Raw genomic sequence first — 17,795 nt, 5'->3', positions numbered from 1 at the left:
AGACAAGCAAAAGCTAAGAGAATTCAGCACCACCAAACCAGCTCTACAACAAATGCAAAAGGAACTTCTCTAAGTGAGAAACACAAGAGAAGAAAAGGACCAACAAAAACAAACCCATAACAGTTGAGAAAATGGTCATAGGAACGTACATATCGATAATTACCTTAAACGTGAATGGATAAAATGCTCCAACCAAAAGACACAGGCTTGCTGAATGGATACCTAAACAAGACCCATATATATGCTGTCTACAAGAGATGCACTTCAGACCTAGGGACACATATAGACTGAAAGTGAGGGGATGGAAAAAGATACTCCATGCAAACGGAAATCAAAAGAAAGCTGGAGTAGCAATACTCATATCAGATAAAATGGACTTTAAAATAAAGAATGTTACAAGAGACAAGGAAGGACACTACATAATGATCAAGGGATCAATCCAAGAAGAAGATATAACAATTATAAATATATATAATATTATAAATATATATGGTGCACCATAGGAGCACCTCAATACATAAGGCAACTGCTAACAGCTATAAAAGAGGAAATTGACAGTAACACAATAATAGTGGGGGACTTTAACACCTCACTTACACCAATGGACAGACCATCCAAACAGAAAATTAATAAGGAAACACAAGCTTTAAATGACACAATAGACCAGATAGATTTAATTGATATTTATAGGACATTCCATCCAAAAACAGCAGATTACACGTTCTTCTCAAGTGCGCACGGAACATTCTCCAGGATAGATCACATCTTGGGTCACAAATCAAGCCTCAGTAAATTTAAGAAAATTGAAATTGTATCAAGCATCTTTTCTGACCACAATGCTATGAGATTAGAAATGAATTACAGGGAAAAAAACGTAAAAAACACTAACACATGGAGGCTAAACAATACGTTACGAAATAACCAAGAGATCACTGAAGAAATCAAAGAGGAAATCAAAAAATACCTAGAGGGCTTCCCTGGTGGCACAGTGGTTAAGAATCCGCCTGCCAATGCAGGGGACACGGGTTCGAGCCCTAGTCTGGGAAGATTCCACATGTCACGGAACAACTAAGTCCGTGTGCCACAACTACTGAGCCTGCGCTGTAGAGCCTGCGCTCCGCAACAAGAGAAGCCACTGCAATGAGAAGCCAGTGCACCACAGCAAAGAGTAGCCCCCGCTCGCCTCAACTAGAGAAAAGCCCGGGTGCAGCACCAAAGACCCAGTGCAGCCAAAAATAAAATTAATTAACTTTAAAAAAAGTTTAAAAATATACCTAGAGACAAATGACAGTGAAAACACGACAATCCAAAACTTATGGGATGCAGCAAAAGCAGTTCTAAGCGGGAAGGTTATAGCAATACAAGACTACCTCAAGAAACAAGCAAAATCTCAAATAAACAATCTAACCTTACACCTAAAGGAACTAGAGAAAGAAGAACAAATAAAACCCAAAGTTAGTAGAAGGAAAGAAATCATAAAGATCAGAGCAGAAATAAATGAAATAGAAACAAAGAAAGCAGTAGCAAACATCAGTAAAACTAAAAGCTGGTTCTTTGAGAAGATAAACAAAATTGATAAACCATTAGCCAGACTCATCAAGAAAAAGAGGGAGAGGACTCAAATCAATAAAATTAGGAATGAAAAAGGAGAAGTTACAACAGACACCGCAGAAATACAAAACATCCTAAGAGACTACTACAACCAACTCTATGCCAATAAAATGTACAACCTGGAAGAAATGGACAAATTCTTAGAAAAGTATAGCATTCCAAGACTGAACCAGGAAGAAATAGAAAATATGAACAGACCAATCACAAGTAACGAAATTGAAACTGTGATTAAAAATCTTCCAACAAACAAAAGTCCAGGACCAGATGGCTTCACAGGTGAATTCTATCAAACATTTAGAGAAGAGCTAACACCCATCCTTCTCAAACTCTTCCAAAAAATTGCAGAGGAAGGAACACTCCCAAACTCATTCTATGAGGCCACCATCACCCTGATACCAAAACCAGACAAAGATACCACAAAAAAAGAAAATTATAGACCAATATCACTGATGAATATAGATGCAAAAATCCTCAACAAAATACTAGCAAACAGAATCCAACAACACATTAAAAGGATCATACACCATGATCAAGTGGGATTTATCCCAGGCATGCAAGGGTTCTTCAATATATGCACATCAATCAATGTGATAACCATATTAACAAACTGAAGAATAAAAACCATATGATCATCTCAATAGATGCAGAAAAAAGCTTTTGACAAAATTCAACACCCGTTTATGATAAAAACTCTCTAGAAAATGGGCATAGAGGGAACCTACCTCAACATAATAAAGGCCATATATGACAAACCCACAGCAAACATCATTCTCAATGGTGAAAAACTGAAAACATTTCCTCTAAGATCAGGAACAAGACAAGGATGTCCACTCTCGCCACTATTATTAAACATAGTTTTGGAAGTTCTAGCCACAACAATCAGAGAAGAAAAAGAAATAAAAGGAATACCAATTGGAAAAGAAGAAGTAAAACTGTCACTGTTTGCAGATGACATGATACTATACACAGGGAATCCTAAAGATGCCACCAGAATACTACTAGAGCTAATCAATGAATTTGGTAAAGTTGCAGGATACAAAATTAGTGCACATAACTAATAAGAACCTGATATATAAAAAAATAAAACTCAAAAATTCAGAAAAAAGAAAACAAAATTAATGCACAGAAATCTCTTGCATTCCTATACACTAATGATGAAAAATCTGAAAGAGAAATTATGGAAACACTCCCATTTACCATTGCAACAAAAAGAATAAAACACCTAGGAATAAACCTACCTAGGGAGACAGAAGACCTGTATGCAGAAAACTATAAGACACTGATGAAAGAAATTAAAGATGATACCAACAGATGGATAGATATACCATGTTCTTGGATTGGAAGAATCAATATTGTGAAAATGACTATACTACCCAAAGCAATCTACAGATTCAATGCAGTCCCTATCAAATTACCAATGGCATTTTTTACAGAACTAGAACAAAAAATCTTAAAATTTGTATGGAGACACAAAAGACCCCGAATAGCCAAAGCAGTCTTGAGGGAAAAAAACGGATCTGGAGGAATCAGACTCCCTGACTTCAGACTATACTACATAGCTACAGTAATCAAGACAATATGGTACTGACACAAAAACAGAAATATAGATCAATGGAACAGGATAGAAAGCCCAGAGATAAACCCACGCACCTGTGGTCAACTAATCTATGACAAAGGAGGCAAGGATATACAATGGAGAAAAGACAGTCTCTTCAATAAGTGGTGCTGGGAAAACTGGACAGCTACACGTGAAAGAATGAAATTAGAACACTCCCTATTTTTGTGTATTAGAATACACAAAAATAAACTCAAAATGGATTCGAGACCTAAATGTAAGACCGGGCACTATAAAGCTCTTAGAGGAAAACATAGGAAGAACACTCTTTGACATAAATCACAGGAAGATCTTTTTTGATCCACCTCCTAGAGTAATGGAAATAAAAACAAAAATAAACAAATGGGACCTAATGAAACTTAAAAGCTTTTGCACAAAGGAAACTACAAACAAGATGAAAAGAGAACTCTCAGAATGGGAGAAAATATTTGCAAACAAATCAACGGACAAAGGATTAATCTCCAAAGTATATAAACAGTTCATGCAGCTCAATATTAAAAAAAAACCCAATCCAAAAATGGGCAGAAGACCTAAATAAACATTTCTCCAAAGAAGACATAAAGATGGCAAGGAAGCACATGAAAAGCTGCTCAACATCACTAATTATTAGAGAAATGCAAATCAAAACTATAATGAGGTATCACCTCACACCAGTTAGAATGGGCATCATCAGAAAATCTACAAACAACAAATGCTGGAGAGGGTGTGGAGAAAAGAGAACCTTCTTGCACTGTTGGTGGGAATGTAAGTTGATACAGCCACTATGGAGAACAGTATGGAGGTTCCTTAAAAAACTAAAAATAGAATTACCATATGACCCAGCAACCCCACTACTGGTCATATACGCAGAGAAAACCATAATTCAAAAAGGCACATGCACCCCAATGTTCATTGCAGCACTATTTACAATAGCCAGGTCATGGAAGCAACCTAAATGCCTATCGACAGACGAATGGATAAAGAAGTTGTGGTACATATATACAATGGAATATTACTCAGCCATAAAAAGGAATGAAATTGGGTCATTTGTAGAGACGTGGATGGATCTAGAGACTGTCATACAGAGTGAAGTAAGTCAGAAAGAGAAAAACAAATATCGTATATTAACACATGTATGTGGAACCTAGCAAAATGGTACAGAAGAACTGGTTTGCAGGGCAGAAATAGAGACACAGATGTAGAGAACAAATGTATGGACACCAAGGGGGGAAAGTGGCGGGGGATGGGGGAGTAGTGTGATGAATTGGGAGATTAAGATTGACATACATACACTATTATGTATAAAATGGATAACTAGTAAGAACCTGCTGTATAAAGAAATAAAATTCAAAAATAAATTTTAAAAATAAATTTTAAAAAAACCTACAATGGGGGCTTCCCTGGTGGCGCAGTGGTTGAGAATCCGCCTGCCAATGCAGGGGACACGGGTTTGAGCCCTGGTCTGGGAAGATCCCACATGCTGCAGAGCAACTGGGCCTGTGAGCCACAACTACTGAGCCTGCACGTCTGGAGCCTGTGCTCCGCAACAAGAGAGGCCGCGATAGTGAGAGGCCCGCGCACCGCGATGAAGAGTGGCCCCCCACTTGCCACAACTAGAGAAAGCCCTCGCACAGAAGCGAAGACCCAACACAGCCAAAAATAAATAAATTAATTAATTAATTAAAAAATTAAAAAAACCTACAATGAGAGAAGAAAAAGAACTACACCTCACACTAGTCAAAATGGCTGTCATCAAAAAGTAAATAAATAAATGCTGAAGAGGGTGTGGAGAAAAGGGAACCCACCGACACTGTTGGTGGGAATGTAAATTGGTACAGCCACTATGGAGAACAGTATGGAGGTTCCTTAAAAAACTACAAACAAAGTTACCATATGATCCAGCAATCCCACTCTTGGGTATATTTCTGCAAAAGATGAAAACTCTAATTTAAAAAGATACATGCACCCCAATGTTCATAGCAGCACTGTTTACAATAACCAAGGCATGGGGCTTCCCTGGTGGCACAGTGGTTAAGAATCTGCCTGACAATGCAGGGGACACAGGTTCGAGTCCTTGTCCGGGAAGATCCCACATGCCGCAGAGCAACTAAGCCCGTGTGCCACAACTACTGAGCCTGCACTCTAGAGCCCGCGAGCCACAACTTCTGAAGCCCGCTGTGGCACAACTACTGAAGCCCCCGCACCTAGAGCCCGTGCTCCACAACAAGAGAAGCCACCACAATGAGAAGTCCATGTACCGCAACGAAGAGTAGCCCCTGCTCGCTGCAACTAGAGAAAGCCCGCGCGCAGCAACGAAGACCCAATGCAGCCAAAAATAATTAAATAAGATTTATTAAAAAAAAAAAATAACCAAGGCATGGAAACAACCCAAGTGTTCATCAACAGATGAATGGATAAAGACGATGTGACACACACACACACACACACACACACACACACACACACACAATGGAATATATTACTCAGCCATAAAAAAGAATGAAATAATAATACCATTTGCAGTAACATGGATGGAGCTGGAGATTATCATACTAAGTGAAGTAAGTCAGACAAAGACAAATACTATATGATATCACTTATATGTGGAATCCAAAAAATAATACAAATGAGCTTTTTACAAAACAGACTCACAGACATAGAAAACAAACTTATGGTTACCAAAGGGGAAGAGGGGTGGGGTGAGGGATAAATTAGAAGTATGGATTAAGATGTACACTACCATATACAAAATAGGTAAACAACAAAGACTTACTGTATAGCGCAGGGAGCTATATTGAATATGTTGTAATAACATATTATGGAAAAGAATAAAAAAACCCAACATATATATGTATAACCGAATTACTTTTCTGTGCGTGTGAAACTAACACAATATTGTAAATCAACTATACTTCAATACAAAAAAAAAAAGATGTATGTTTGCAGAAGTCCAAGATGTAATAAGCAAAAAAAAGCAAGTTTCAGAACTAAATGTATATAATAAGGTACATTTTTAGTTATATACCTATTTGTTCCACATTATATGGATGTATAATGTTTGAATTTTACCAATGAAATTTATTACTTTTATAATAAAAACATCAATATAAATGAGATCCTGATACTTTTAAAAAATTAGGGCTTCCTAATGAACTTGCACCTTATGGGGTCTTCAAAATCTCAGCTTTGGAAAGCCCATAATCCACTTTCTTCATTTAGAGGTGATCAGGCTTTAAGAACTGACTAATTAAGCAAAACTGGCAAGAGACTTGTAAGACTCAGAAGCCAGATGCCAATGTTTTGATTTACACTGGGATACTGAAAGACTTGTTTTTGTAAACTCAAAAGCAGTGCTGTGGGCCTTGTTTGGCCAGAATCTAAAGCAGAACTCTAAGGCTTATGGCATTTGTGTGGTTGTGTGATGAAAATCAGAGGGTGAAGCATTTGCCATAATAACCTTCATTCATTTTAAAGGCAGATCTGTCTTCACTGACGTTTAGGCTATAGAGAGGTGCTGCTGAAGCAACGTTGATAGATAGCAGCTCAAAAAAAAAAAAAAAAAGGCAGAAAAATGTTTTAAGGGTAGAACAACCATCTCAAATGTCTGTGCTAATACACAGGAAATCCGGAAAAGAAAGCTACAGACAGATAACAGATATGCCTGAATAAGCTTCTTAAGAAGTCAGACTCCTAAGAAAACTACTTCAAAGAAGCCCTCTGAATCCTATAGACTGGTTGAAAGTGTTCTCTTGCTTTCTGATTTTTTATAGAAGAGTAAAGGCAGAAGCAAACTGATATCTTGTCAGAGTTTGTAATTGTATTATTTAAATTGCTACTTAGATTAATTTGCACAGATTTGTAAAAGCTTTATATCCCAGAATGTAATGAAATACAGTATTTGTGGTTATTGCTATTAAAATTAGTCATCTTTCTCATTATGTCAAGAACATAATCCCTTTTATGTAGCTGTTTCTAACATGCAATAATTCCAGTTTGATCTACAATACCCTTTCCAGGAACATAAAATGCCTTGCATGTAAGGACCTCTTAGGTGTAAGAGGACCTTTCATTTATCTAGGAATAGTGCCTGAGATCCCATGATTGGGCACAGTGGTGAATCTGGTAATAAATACCTAGTCTACCTTTAGCTTTTCACTTATTTGCTATATTGCAAAGTAATGGAGAGAGAATTTGGTAGGCTCAGTATCCTGGAGAAATTGACATGACTCAAAGTAATAACAGGTTCCAGTACACCACTGGGTCCTTCTGTCTGAGCAATGCATGACATAAAACCAGCTAATTAAGCCACTTATATTCTGAAAATGTAGGTTTATATTGCTGTGACAGAGCTGAAGATCATGCTTGCCAAAATGCCTGCAAGAGAATTCTGATGTCTAAGAAAACAGAAATGGAGATTGTTGATGGCCTCATCGAGGGTTGTAAGACCCAGCCTTTGCCTCAGGATCCACTTTGGCAGTGTTTTCTTGAAAGCTCACAATCTGTTCACCCTGGAGTCACTGTACACCCTCCTCCCTCTACAGGCCTTGATGGCGCTAAATTGCACTGTTGTTCTAAAGCGAACACTTCAACATGTAGGTCAGTACCTCATTTTCCTTTATTAAAAACAGTAGAAAATAGCATTTTAATTAATGAATTTAAGTCTAGCAAATGTGTGTTATATTCTTGTACTGCGTAGTCTTAAGAGTCTAGAAGATACAAAATCATTCTTTCATCCAGCAGATATTTATTGAGCATCATGTATATATAGAACATTGTTTTTGTACATTGAACTAAAAGCACTGTGTTTTGGGGTGTGGAGGTTTAGCATTGGCAGGGCAATAAATATTTAATGATGATGCAATATGAATTCTACCCTCGAGGTTATCGTCAAGTAAGCTTACAATTTAGGAGATGTTTTGACCAGACATCTAAGGGATATTCTTTTTGTTAAATTGTGAAACTTTGAACTTAATCAACTTTTTGCATATGTTGGTGAATAACCTGGGCTGGCACTTATATCCAAAGTTAGACAACAGTGTATTGGCATTCATTTGGATGATAAACTTAGGGGTAAAAAATTGACAATACTATTTGTGTAGGATGGAGGAAACACAATCTAGAGATAAGAATAAATGGAGATAAGGTAATGGTTTAACACAGGTGAAACAGAAGTTTGCTTTATTAGAGATATTTTGGGTGAAAAGGTACCACATATTACTAGAATATCCTGAAATGAATATGACATACAAGGAGTAAAACGATCTTCCTGTGGTTTCTAAATTGGATGGACTTTAGCAAAAAATTGTGCCTAGAATAGCTCATCAGACTTTATCAAAGATATGAAAAAATCTGGAAAATATCCAAAGAAAATTAACAGAAGGGCTAAAAGAGAAGTTAAGTTGGCCCTATAATTCAGGAAATTGGGTTGCTGATAGGAATTAATAAATGTACATATGGGAGGGATGCTGAGTACTTCTCTGAATGTCTACAAAAGAGTTTATGCCCTGTAGTCACTGGAGATAGGACTGGCTGTGTCATCCCAGAAGAATTTCAGTAAGAAACATGGCATCTCTTACCTTGATGTAAGGTTTTATGGTATACTGAATGCTTTCACTTTCATCTTGTGTCATCCTCATGAAACCTTACAAGATGACTGGTATCATCTTATGACTGATGTCAATTTGTATAATTCTTGTATGTATATAGAAAACTAACTCTGAGATGTTAAACAATCTGTCCAAGGTCATACAGAAAGTTAGGACTAAAGAAGGGACTGATTTCCAGATCAAGGTACCTAATGGATTTTTTTTTTTTTTATGGCTGCGTTGGATCTTCATTGCTGCGTGCAGGCTTTCTCTAGTTGTGGCGAGCAGGGCTACTCTTTGTTGTGGTGCGCGGGCTCTCATTGCTGTGGCTTCTCTTGTTGCAGAGCACAGGCTCTAGGCACAGAGGCTCAGTAGTTGTGGCACGTGGGCTCAGTAGTTGTGGCTCATGGGCTCTAGAGCACAGGCTCAGTAGTTGTGGCGCACAGGCTTAGTTGCACCGCAGCATGTGGGATCTTCCTGGACCAGGGCTCAAACCTGTGTCCCCTGCATTGGCAGGCAGATTCTTAACCACTGCACCTCCAGCGAAGTCCCTACCTAATGGATCTTGATATCAGCTTTCTCATCCCCATGATGTGTAAGCTCAATTGAGAGCAGGGGCTTTGTCTCTCTTTTATTCACCACTGCACATCCAGTGCCTTCAACAGGGCCTCACACAAAACAGGCACTCAATAAATGCTGGTAGAATGAATGAGCAAACTTATAAAAGTAAAAATACCCTCCTCATAGGGGTAATTATGAGAGTCAAAATGTGACAGGGGTGGAGAATTTTTACTTGTGACTTTGCATATTCCGGTAGTATTAAAATTTTATATTATGTGTTACTTTTTTTTTACACTTTTATTACATTTATAAATGTTAAAAATTAAACTAATGAATATAATGTGTGAAAGCACTTTGGAAATGATACTGATGTTATTTTAGCTATATACATGCACTGAAGTTGCTTTATAATCATCCAGTACTGAAATAAAAATGCATACATACTACAATAGTGTATATATATATAGTATATATTGCTATATACAATAGTTTATAGCAGCTTTGGAATTCATAAAGCCTTTACATGTAGGCTATCTTGGTATATCTTAAGGAATATAAGTGGCTTGGGGATACTTTTTCAGGGAGAATCCAGTGAACCCTAAGTCTATAATGCTTCTTAAAAGGAGTCTGAGGATCATGTCACAGTTTTGCCTCCTGTGATTGAAGCATAAATATAGTGGACTATATCTTTGTGGAGGCAAAACCATATGCTTTATCTTACTTCAAGTAAAGGTAAAAGAGAGATCAGAAATATAAAGGGGAATAATTGTGCCAAGAATAAGGATGTACCAATACTATAATTAAACATTAAATTTAGCACTGAGCTTTCTAGAAACAATAGCAAAAAGGAAAGAGATGGATAATAAAAGAAAGCTAACTTTTTCATATAAAAGATTACTTTTTCAGGCTCTAAATTCTAGAAGATAGATCTTAGTCTTTTGGGTTTTGTACTTTTTTTTTGTTTATGTTCCAAAGTACAGTTCATAGAGTTCAAGTTTTATGCAAATCAAATATTTATTCATTTGGCTCATCTGTACGTTTCTTCATTTGTTCTTTTGTTTCAGGGAACTGTGCACTAAACTTTATAGCATGAGCTGGGGCAATACACAGAGTTGGCAAGAGTTTGATCGCTTTTGTGAATATAATCCAGTGGAAGTGTCCATGTTGACCTGTTTAGCAGATGTTCGGGAACCTTGCCAGTTGGGCTGTAGAAATCTTACTTACTGTACTAATTTTAACAACAGGTAGGAGCAAGTTACTATACATGGAATAGAAGTATTTTATCATTAATTGCCTTGTTTTTAAATGAGTGAAAAGATCATTTTACTCTGATTTTGTTCCTGCTAAGTTAAAAGGAAGTAGTATACCTTTATCATTTCATCTTTAAATTCTGTATTCTATCTTGTAAATCACCCCTGGGAAAGGAAGCACTGTAACAAAGTCCCTTCTAATCTCAAGATACTTCAAACTTCTAGAATTCAAAGAATCTCCTCTTCAGTCTACCATTCTTCCCCTCTCCCTTCTGCTGCACCACCAGTGGAAATAATTCACTGCAGAATAAAACACTGTGAGCAGTTTGCTCATCCGAATGCCCTCTTACGGACAATTTGTTTTGAAGGACCTTCAGATTGGTTGAAGTTCCCACTCAGTGAGTCCCCTATTTCATACAAAAACTTTCTTTACAGAAGCAATTTGAATAGGTGTTTCCCAGAGATATCAATTATGGTATGAAAAATAAGGGCCAAGAACTGAATTAATGGCTGAAGAAGCAATGAAGAAAACAGAAAAAGGGCATCCAGAAGCATAGAGAATGCCATATCAGAGAAGCCAGAGAGGGAGAGTTTCTAAAGAAAAGGGGACTGGCTGGTTTTATGAGCTGCAGCCAGAGATCAAGAACACAAAAAGGAAGAGAATCATTCAGTTGAGGCAGAAGGAAGTTCAGAGGATACTCACCTCAAGCTAACACACATCCGATCCTCTTAAAAGTATTCAGATTATTATTTTGAGTAAGAAAATTGAGATATCTTTACAACTAGTGTTAGCCAATAAGGACCTGGCTTAGAGGTTGAGCAAATTTGAAGTCTATGAAATGTTTCAAGTTAAATTTGAACATAGTTCTAGCTTCTGGTAATGGTGGAGCAGTTTGTATCAGACTACCACTCCTGTCAGTACCAATTATGAGCTCTGCACAAAATATAAAAACACAATTGTTTTGAAGGCATTTGAGAGTGACCAAAAGCAGGAGGAGGTACATCTCATGAAAGATAGAAACCACACTGATTGGGGGCCACATTTATCCAGTTTTTTCTTCATGGGCACTCTCAGTCCCCTGGCATGGCATATAGAATTCAAGCAAAAAGCAGCAGTCTTGGGCTGAGGAGTTAAGAGATCACAGTTTGGGGCTGCCAGAGGGGCTGGATATGAAATTGGAAAATCCCAGAAAGGAGGGAACCACAAAAGGAGATGCCCCAACAATCTGCATACAAGCTCCCCTTAAATCCTTGAATTTAACAAAGTCACAGGGTACAAGTTTAACATACAAAAGCCAATTGTATTTCTGTATATTAGCAACAAACAGTTAGAAAATGAAATTTATTAAAAAAAATTTACACATTGCATCAAAAATATGAAATACTTAGAGATAAATCTAACGAAAGATGTGCAAGAACTCTACACTAGGAACCAGAAAACTGCAGAGAGAAATTAAATGGAGAGAAGTACCATGTTCATGGATTAGAAGACTCAATATTGTTAAGATGTTAATTCTTCTGAAACCAATCTCTAGATTCAGTGCAATCTCGATCAAAATCCCAACCAGCTTTTTAAAAAAGAAAGTGCCAGACTAATTCTAAAATTCATATGAAAAGACAAATAACCTAGAATAGCTAAAACAATTTTTTTAAGGAATAAATTTGGAGAACTTACAGTACATGATTTCAAGACTTATTATAAAGCAATAGAAATTAAGTCAATGTAGCAATTCCCTGGTGGTCCAGTGGTTAGGACTCTGTGCTTTCACTGCCGAGGGCCCAGGTTCAGTCCCTGGTCAGGGAACCTAAGATCCCGCAAGACGTGTGGCACAGCCAAAAAAGAATAATAATAAATTATATAATAATAAATAAATAAATAAATTTTAATTTTAAAAAGAAATTAAATCAATGTAATATTGGCATAAGTTTAGACAAATAGATCAATGACAAAATAGAGAGGCAAGAATAGACCCACACATATAAATTGATTTTCAACAAAGGCAGCAAGGCAATTCAGTGCAAAAAGAAACATCTTTTCAACAAATGATGCTGGAACAACTGAATATCTGTATGAAAAAAAAAAACCGTAACCTCCATCTCACACCATCCATAAAAATTAATTCAAGATGGGTCATAGAACTAAACATAAAAGCGAAAAATAAAAGCTTCTAAAAAAAAAATAGGAGACTATGTTGATAGCCTTGATATAGCCAGAGATTTTGTAGGCAGGACACAAAATACACTAATTACAAAAGAAAAAAATGAGTGAACTAGAGTTCAACAGTAAACATTTTTGTTCACCAAAAGACACCATTTAAAATTTGAAAAGATAAGCCACAGTCTGAGAAAAAATATTCAATATATTACACATGTACACACACACAATCACACACACGTGCATTTGACAGAGGTCCTGTATCCAGAATATATAAGTAAGTCCCACAGCCTCATAATAAAAAGTCAAACAACCCAATTAAAAAATGGGCAAAAAATTTTCAAGGACACTTCATCAAAGAAGACATCAAAAGAGCCACTTAGTATATGAAAAAGTGTATTACCATTAGTCATGCAAAATGCAAATAAAAACCCCAATGAGACGCCTCCTCATACCGAATAGTTAAAATTAGAAGACTGACAAGCATGTAAACCAACTAGAAGTTTCATACATTGCTGGTGAGAGTGTAAAATGGTATGACCACTTTGGAAAACAGTTTGGCAGTTTCTTCATAAGTTATGACCCAAAAATGCCATTCATAGCCAGGGGAAAGAGACATGAAAACTAGAAACAACCTTAATGTCTATAAAACAGTGAATGAATAAACCAGCATTTCTCAAAGTGTGGTCTGTGGTCCCCAAAACCCCTTGAGATCAAAACTATTTTTATAATAATACTAAGATGTTATTTGCCTATTTCACTCACATTCTCAAAAGAGTGAAGAGTGAAGTTTTCCAGCTGCTTTAAGACATGATACAGCAACAGATTGAATGCAGGAGCAGATATGAAAATGCAGCTGTCTTCTATAAAGCCAGACATTAAATAGATTTTCAAAACTATAAAACAGATCTACCCTTCTCACTAATTTGTGCTTTAACATGTAATGGGTTTATTATCATTTTAAATGAATTAATGAGTACTTTAAAAATCTCTCAGTTTTGATTTACAATGTGATGGGTAGGGGTGGATATAACCCACATAAACAAAAACTTTTTGAGAACTTAATAATTTCAAGAATGTAAATGAGTCCTGAGATCAAAAAGTTTGGGAACCACTGAGATAAACAAATTGTGGTACATTCATTAATGGAATACTACTGAACAATAAAAAGAACAATTTATATGTACAACAGCATAAGTAAATCTCAAGAAGATTATTTAGCTAAAGACACTAGACCCAAAAGAATACATATAGTATGATTCCATTTATATGAAGTTCTACAACAGGCAGAATTAATCTATGGTGATCTAAGCTCAAATGGTGGTGGCCTCTGGGGTGCAGTCAGCAGGGAGGGCATTGACTGGACAGGGACACAAAGGAACTTTCTGACGTGATGGAAATGCTTCTTTGTTGATTTGGATATGCCTGTGTGAATGTACATGTTTGTCAAATCACATCAAACTAACCATAAAATCTGTAAATTTTATTTTTATAAATAATACCTCAATTTTTAAAACTTGGACTTTAATATTTATTTTGTGAAATGAAAGAAATGGTATAGTTGGAGATGATAGTCCTGTCCACAGTGTTTTAAAGTTTTTAACTGCCTCACAAAAATCCATATTATGAAGAAAAATTGCAATCAGAGTCTTAATGCTAGTGTCTATGTCTACATTGAATCTTCATATATTCAAAGCTGACAATCTTTGATGGGTTGTATGTACTTTCTTCTTTAAAAAAAAATCAGATTTTCCTGATGCATTAGCATGTCAAGATTTTACATATTGTTTCTCTGTAGAAAGTAATTGCCTCTTGATTCCTTCTGGCCTTTTTTCTCTTCAGGCCAACAGAACTTTTCAGGAGTTGCAATGCTCAGTCAGATCAAGGAGCCATGAATGACATGAAGCTGTGGGAGAAAGGAAGCATAAAGATGCCATTTATCAACATACCTGTTCTTGACATTAAAAAGTGCCAGCCAGAAATGTGGAAAGCAATAGCTTGTTCACTGCAGATTAAACCTTGTCATAGTAAATCCCGGGGAAGTATTATTTGCAAGTAAGTTTCTTTCATCATAATGACTCTCTGGTTTTGGTTCAGACCCTTCATGATCTCTACCCACAGCCTATCTTTAGTTTTCTTTCCCACCACTTCCTTTTGCCCATCACCCCCGCATGTCAAATGCTTTCCCACTTTTCCTCCTCTGCTGAAAATACTCTTCCATCTCCACTCGCCCACCACTTGTCCTTCTTAACCCCTCTCAAATACCAGTCATTCCTATGGAATCTTCCCAGATTTCTCCAGCTGATAGTAATTTATCCCTACTACAAATTTCTGTAGACCTTTATTTGTACTTCTCTAATGGAACTTAGTTCAAGAAACATTGTGTATCTTCAATGCACAATTCTATTTGTATATTTTAATTTGTGTACTTGTTTTATATTCTGTTAGACTTTGCTCTCCTTGAGGAGTTTATTCTTCTTTGTACCTCTTTTCTTATCTCCTCTCTCCTCTTTTTCTCCTCTTCAGGGATTAGCATAATCCTAATATGCAATAGGTATTCCAAAAATGTTTGATGAGTGAAAGACTTAGTAAATATACTCATTAGCGCCTGTTCCTGAAACATTTTGTGAATGGTTTGCTTAAGATCTAGGATAAAGTACAAGGACCTACTGTATAGCACAAGGAACTATACTCAGTATTTTGTAATAACCTATAAGGGAGAAGAATCTGAAAAAGAATATATATATAAAGAAAAAGAATATATATATATAACTGAATCACTTTGCTATACCTGAAACTAACACAACATTATAAATAAAACTATATTCCAATAAAAAATAAAATTTAAAAAAAGTAAATAGGAAGACAAAAAAAAAAGTAAGATAAAGATGAAAGCTGCTATGGTGGGTGAAACCAAAAGCATTAACTACATAGTAATCTGTGTCAGCTGCTCTTCAAGCATCTTTTTTTCCAAAACCAAGGTAATATCCAGCCCCTAAGGTGATGGTATGTGGCTCAGTGCTGCTGGGCACTTGATGACTGACTGCAGATTATTTCAACCTTGAATAGGGTCCAGATCTGTTCTCTGACATGACTTTAGGGTGGCCTGAGTAGGGGAGAGATGAGGGGTAACTACTGGGTGACAAGCAAGAGGCAACAAGTGGGAAATTTATAGACTCTTAGCACAGAAATTTTATAGATGTCAAATCCCTATTGAAGACAGAAAATTTTAAAGTAGTGGATTTTCCAGTTGTTATAGGCCAAACACCTTAATGTTGATAACAAAGCAGATTTTTAAAAAGAGAGCGGCAGGAAGGGAGTGATAGAAGAAGAAAGGAAGAAGCAAGCATGCATAAGGTCCTGAGACAATGTATGATTTTGCAAAGAGCAAATCAGATTAGCCTAGGTTCATTTCCTTTCAAAGACAGTGAAAAGCCACACTGATGGTAGTAACAGTAATTATGAGTGTAAAATCTGAGCAAGGCCTTTGATCTCAGGTCGGAGAAAGTTAGGCATGCTTTGATGTGGTAATACATTACTTACTCCTCAACCTAATAAGGTCTGCTATCACTCCTGTTCTCTTTTGTCATACTTACACCTATAAAGCGTGAAACATTGTTGAGTTATGAAAACTGAAACAGAATTGATATTGGCTAGACAACGTGAGGCAGTTCCTCAAACCCTAAATTTGTGTGTGTATTCCTTTTCAAGATCAGATTGTGTGGAGATTCTGAAGAAATGTGGGGACCAGAACAAATTCCCTGAAGACCACACAGCTGAAAGTATTTGTGAGCTTCTATCACCTACAGATGACCTGGAGAACTGTATACCTTTGGATACATATCTCAGTAAGTACTTTGTTTTTTTTAATTTCAAAGGCTTCTCCCTTCTGTCTCTGCCCTTGATGTTTGCTTTGGATGAGCATCCTTCTGTTGAGAACATGCGGTTTAATGATACTACCTCAACTGCAGACTCTTATTTGCTTGGCCTCTTTGGCCCAGGAAAGAATTGTCATCTTTCTCTCTTTTCTTTTTTTAATTTTTATTGGAGTCTAGGTGATTTACAACGTTGTGTTAGCTTCAGATGTACAGCAAAGTGAATCAGTTATACATATACATATATACACTCTTTTTTAGATTCTTTTCCCATATAGGACATTACAGAGTATTGAGTAGAGTTCCCTGTGCTTTACAGTAGGTCCTTATTAGTTATCTATTTTATATATAGTAGTGTGTATATGTCAATCCCCCCCATCTTAAAATATGTACACAGAAGCAATTATTATATCAGTCTGAGGAGGTAGTGAACTGTTATCAATCAGGAATTCTAAGTGGTGAATCAGGGGCCAGCATACTCAGATAACCAGCTCTTTATCATTGCCGTCTCCTTGCCATGATTTGACCAAGAAGTGGAATTTCCCCTAGGGAGTCTTCAGCTTTCTGTCCTCAGAATATCAGTGGACCTGAGCCAGGTGTTGGCTTGGACTTACCCACCAAATAGGGGGTAAGGAATGATGGTCTGGGTTAGTACATGAAAAATGGAATTTTTCTGTGCCAAATACTCCTACCAAGAGCTAGAAGAATAAGTTGGTATCTCCTTGAAGGATTCTGGAGCTAAGCTTCCTGGCAGGAGGTGACTATGTGTGGTGGAAACCAGGGAGTAACAAGTAGAACTCATACACACCATGTAGTTAGGGTAAGGGAAGTGTTTAGGCTGCCACGAGGGGGCATTAGTGCCTTGAGCTAGCTGGGAAGGCAGTGAATTCAGCTCCTGCTAGCTTTGTTTTCCTGTGTTAGATAGGATTAAGTTCAACTGCAAATAACAGAACAGATAGAAGCAAAAGAAAGCCCAGAAGTAAATAGTCCAGGGCTGTTATAGTGGCTCCATCATCAGGAACCCAGGCTCCTTTTTCTTTCTCCACCATCCTTAGTGCTTGGCTTCCATCATCAAGGTTACTTCATGTATTTATCTTCACAACATGACTACTGTAATTCTAGCCACCATATCCTAGTGTAAGGGAAAACCACCCCTAATTGTAA

At 36.9% G+C, this 17,795-nt stretch overlaps 1 protein-coding gene across 2 annotated transcripts in view; it reads left to right on the top strand.

The window, feature by feature from the left end:
- The window catches only part of RECK (reversion inducing cysteine rich protein with kazal motifs), a 75,391-nt gene that overhangs the window by 37,814 nt on the left and 19,782 nt on the right, over nt 1-17,795 (top strand). For both annotated transcript variants that reach the window (XM_068553395.1, XM_068553396.1), the window contains 4 exons: nt 7,534-7,801; nt 10,416-10,595; nt 14,599-14,811; nt 16,468-16,604. In XM_068553395.1, coding sequence (XP_068409496.1) covers nt 7,534-7,801; nt 10,416-10,595; nt 14,599-14,811; nt 16,468-16,604 — 798 coding nt within the window. The remainder of the gene's footprint in view (nt 1-7,533; nt 7,802-10,415; nt 10,596-14,598; nt 14,812-16,467; nt 16,605-17,795) is intronic.

Source organism: Eschrichtius robustus, chromosome 10 (genome assembly GCF_028021215.1).
Source record: "Eschrichtius robustus isolate mEscRob2 chromosome 10, mEscRob2.pri, whole genome shotgun sequence".
Taxonomy (NCBI): domain Eukaryota; kingdom Metazoa; phylum Chordata; class Mammalia; order Artiodactyla; family Eschrichtiidae; genus Eschrichtius; species Eschrichtius robustus.
This window is presented reverse-complemented; position numbering and strand designations above follow the sequence as displayed.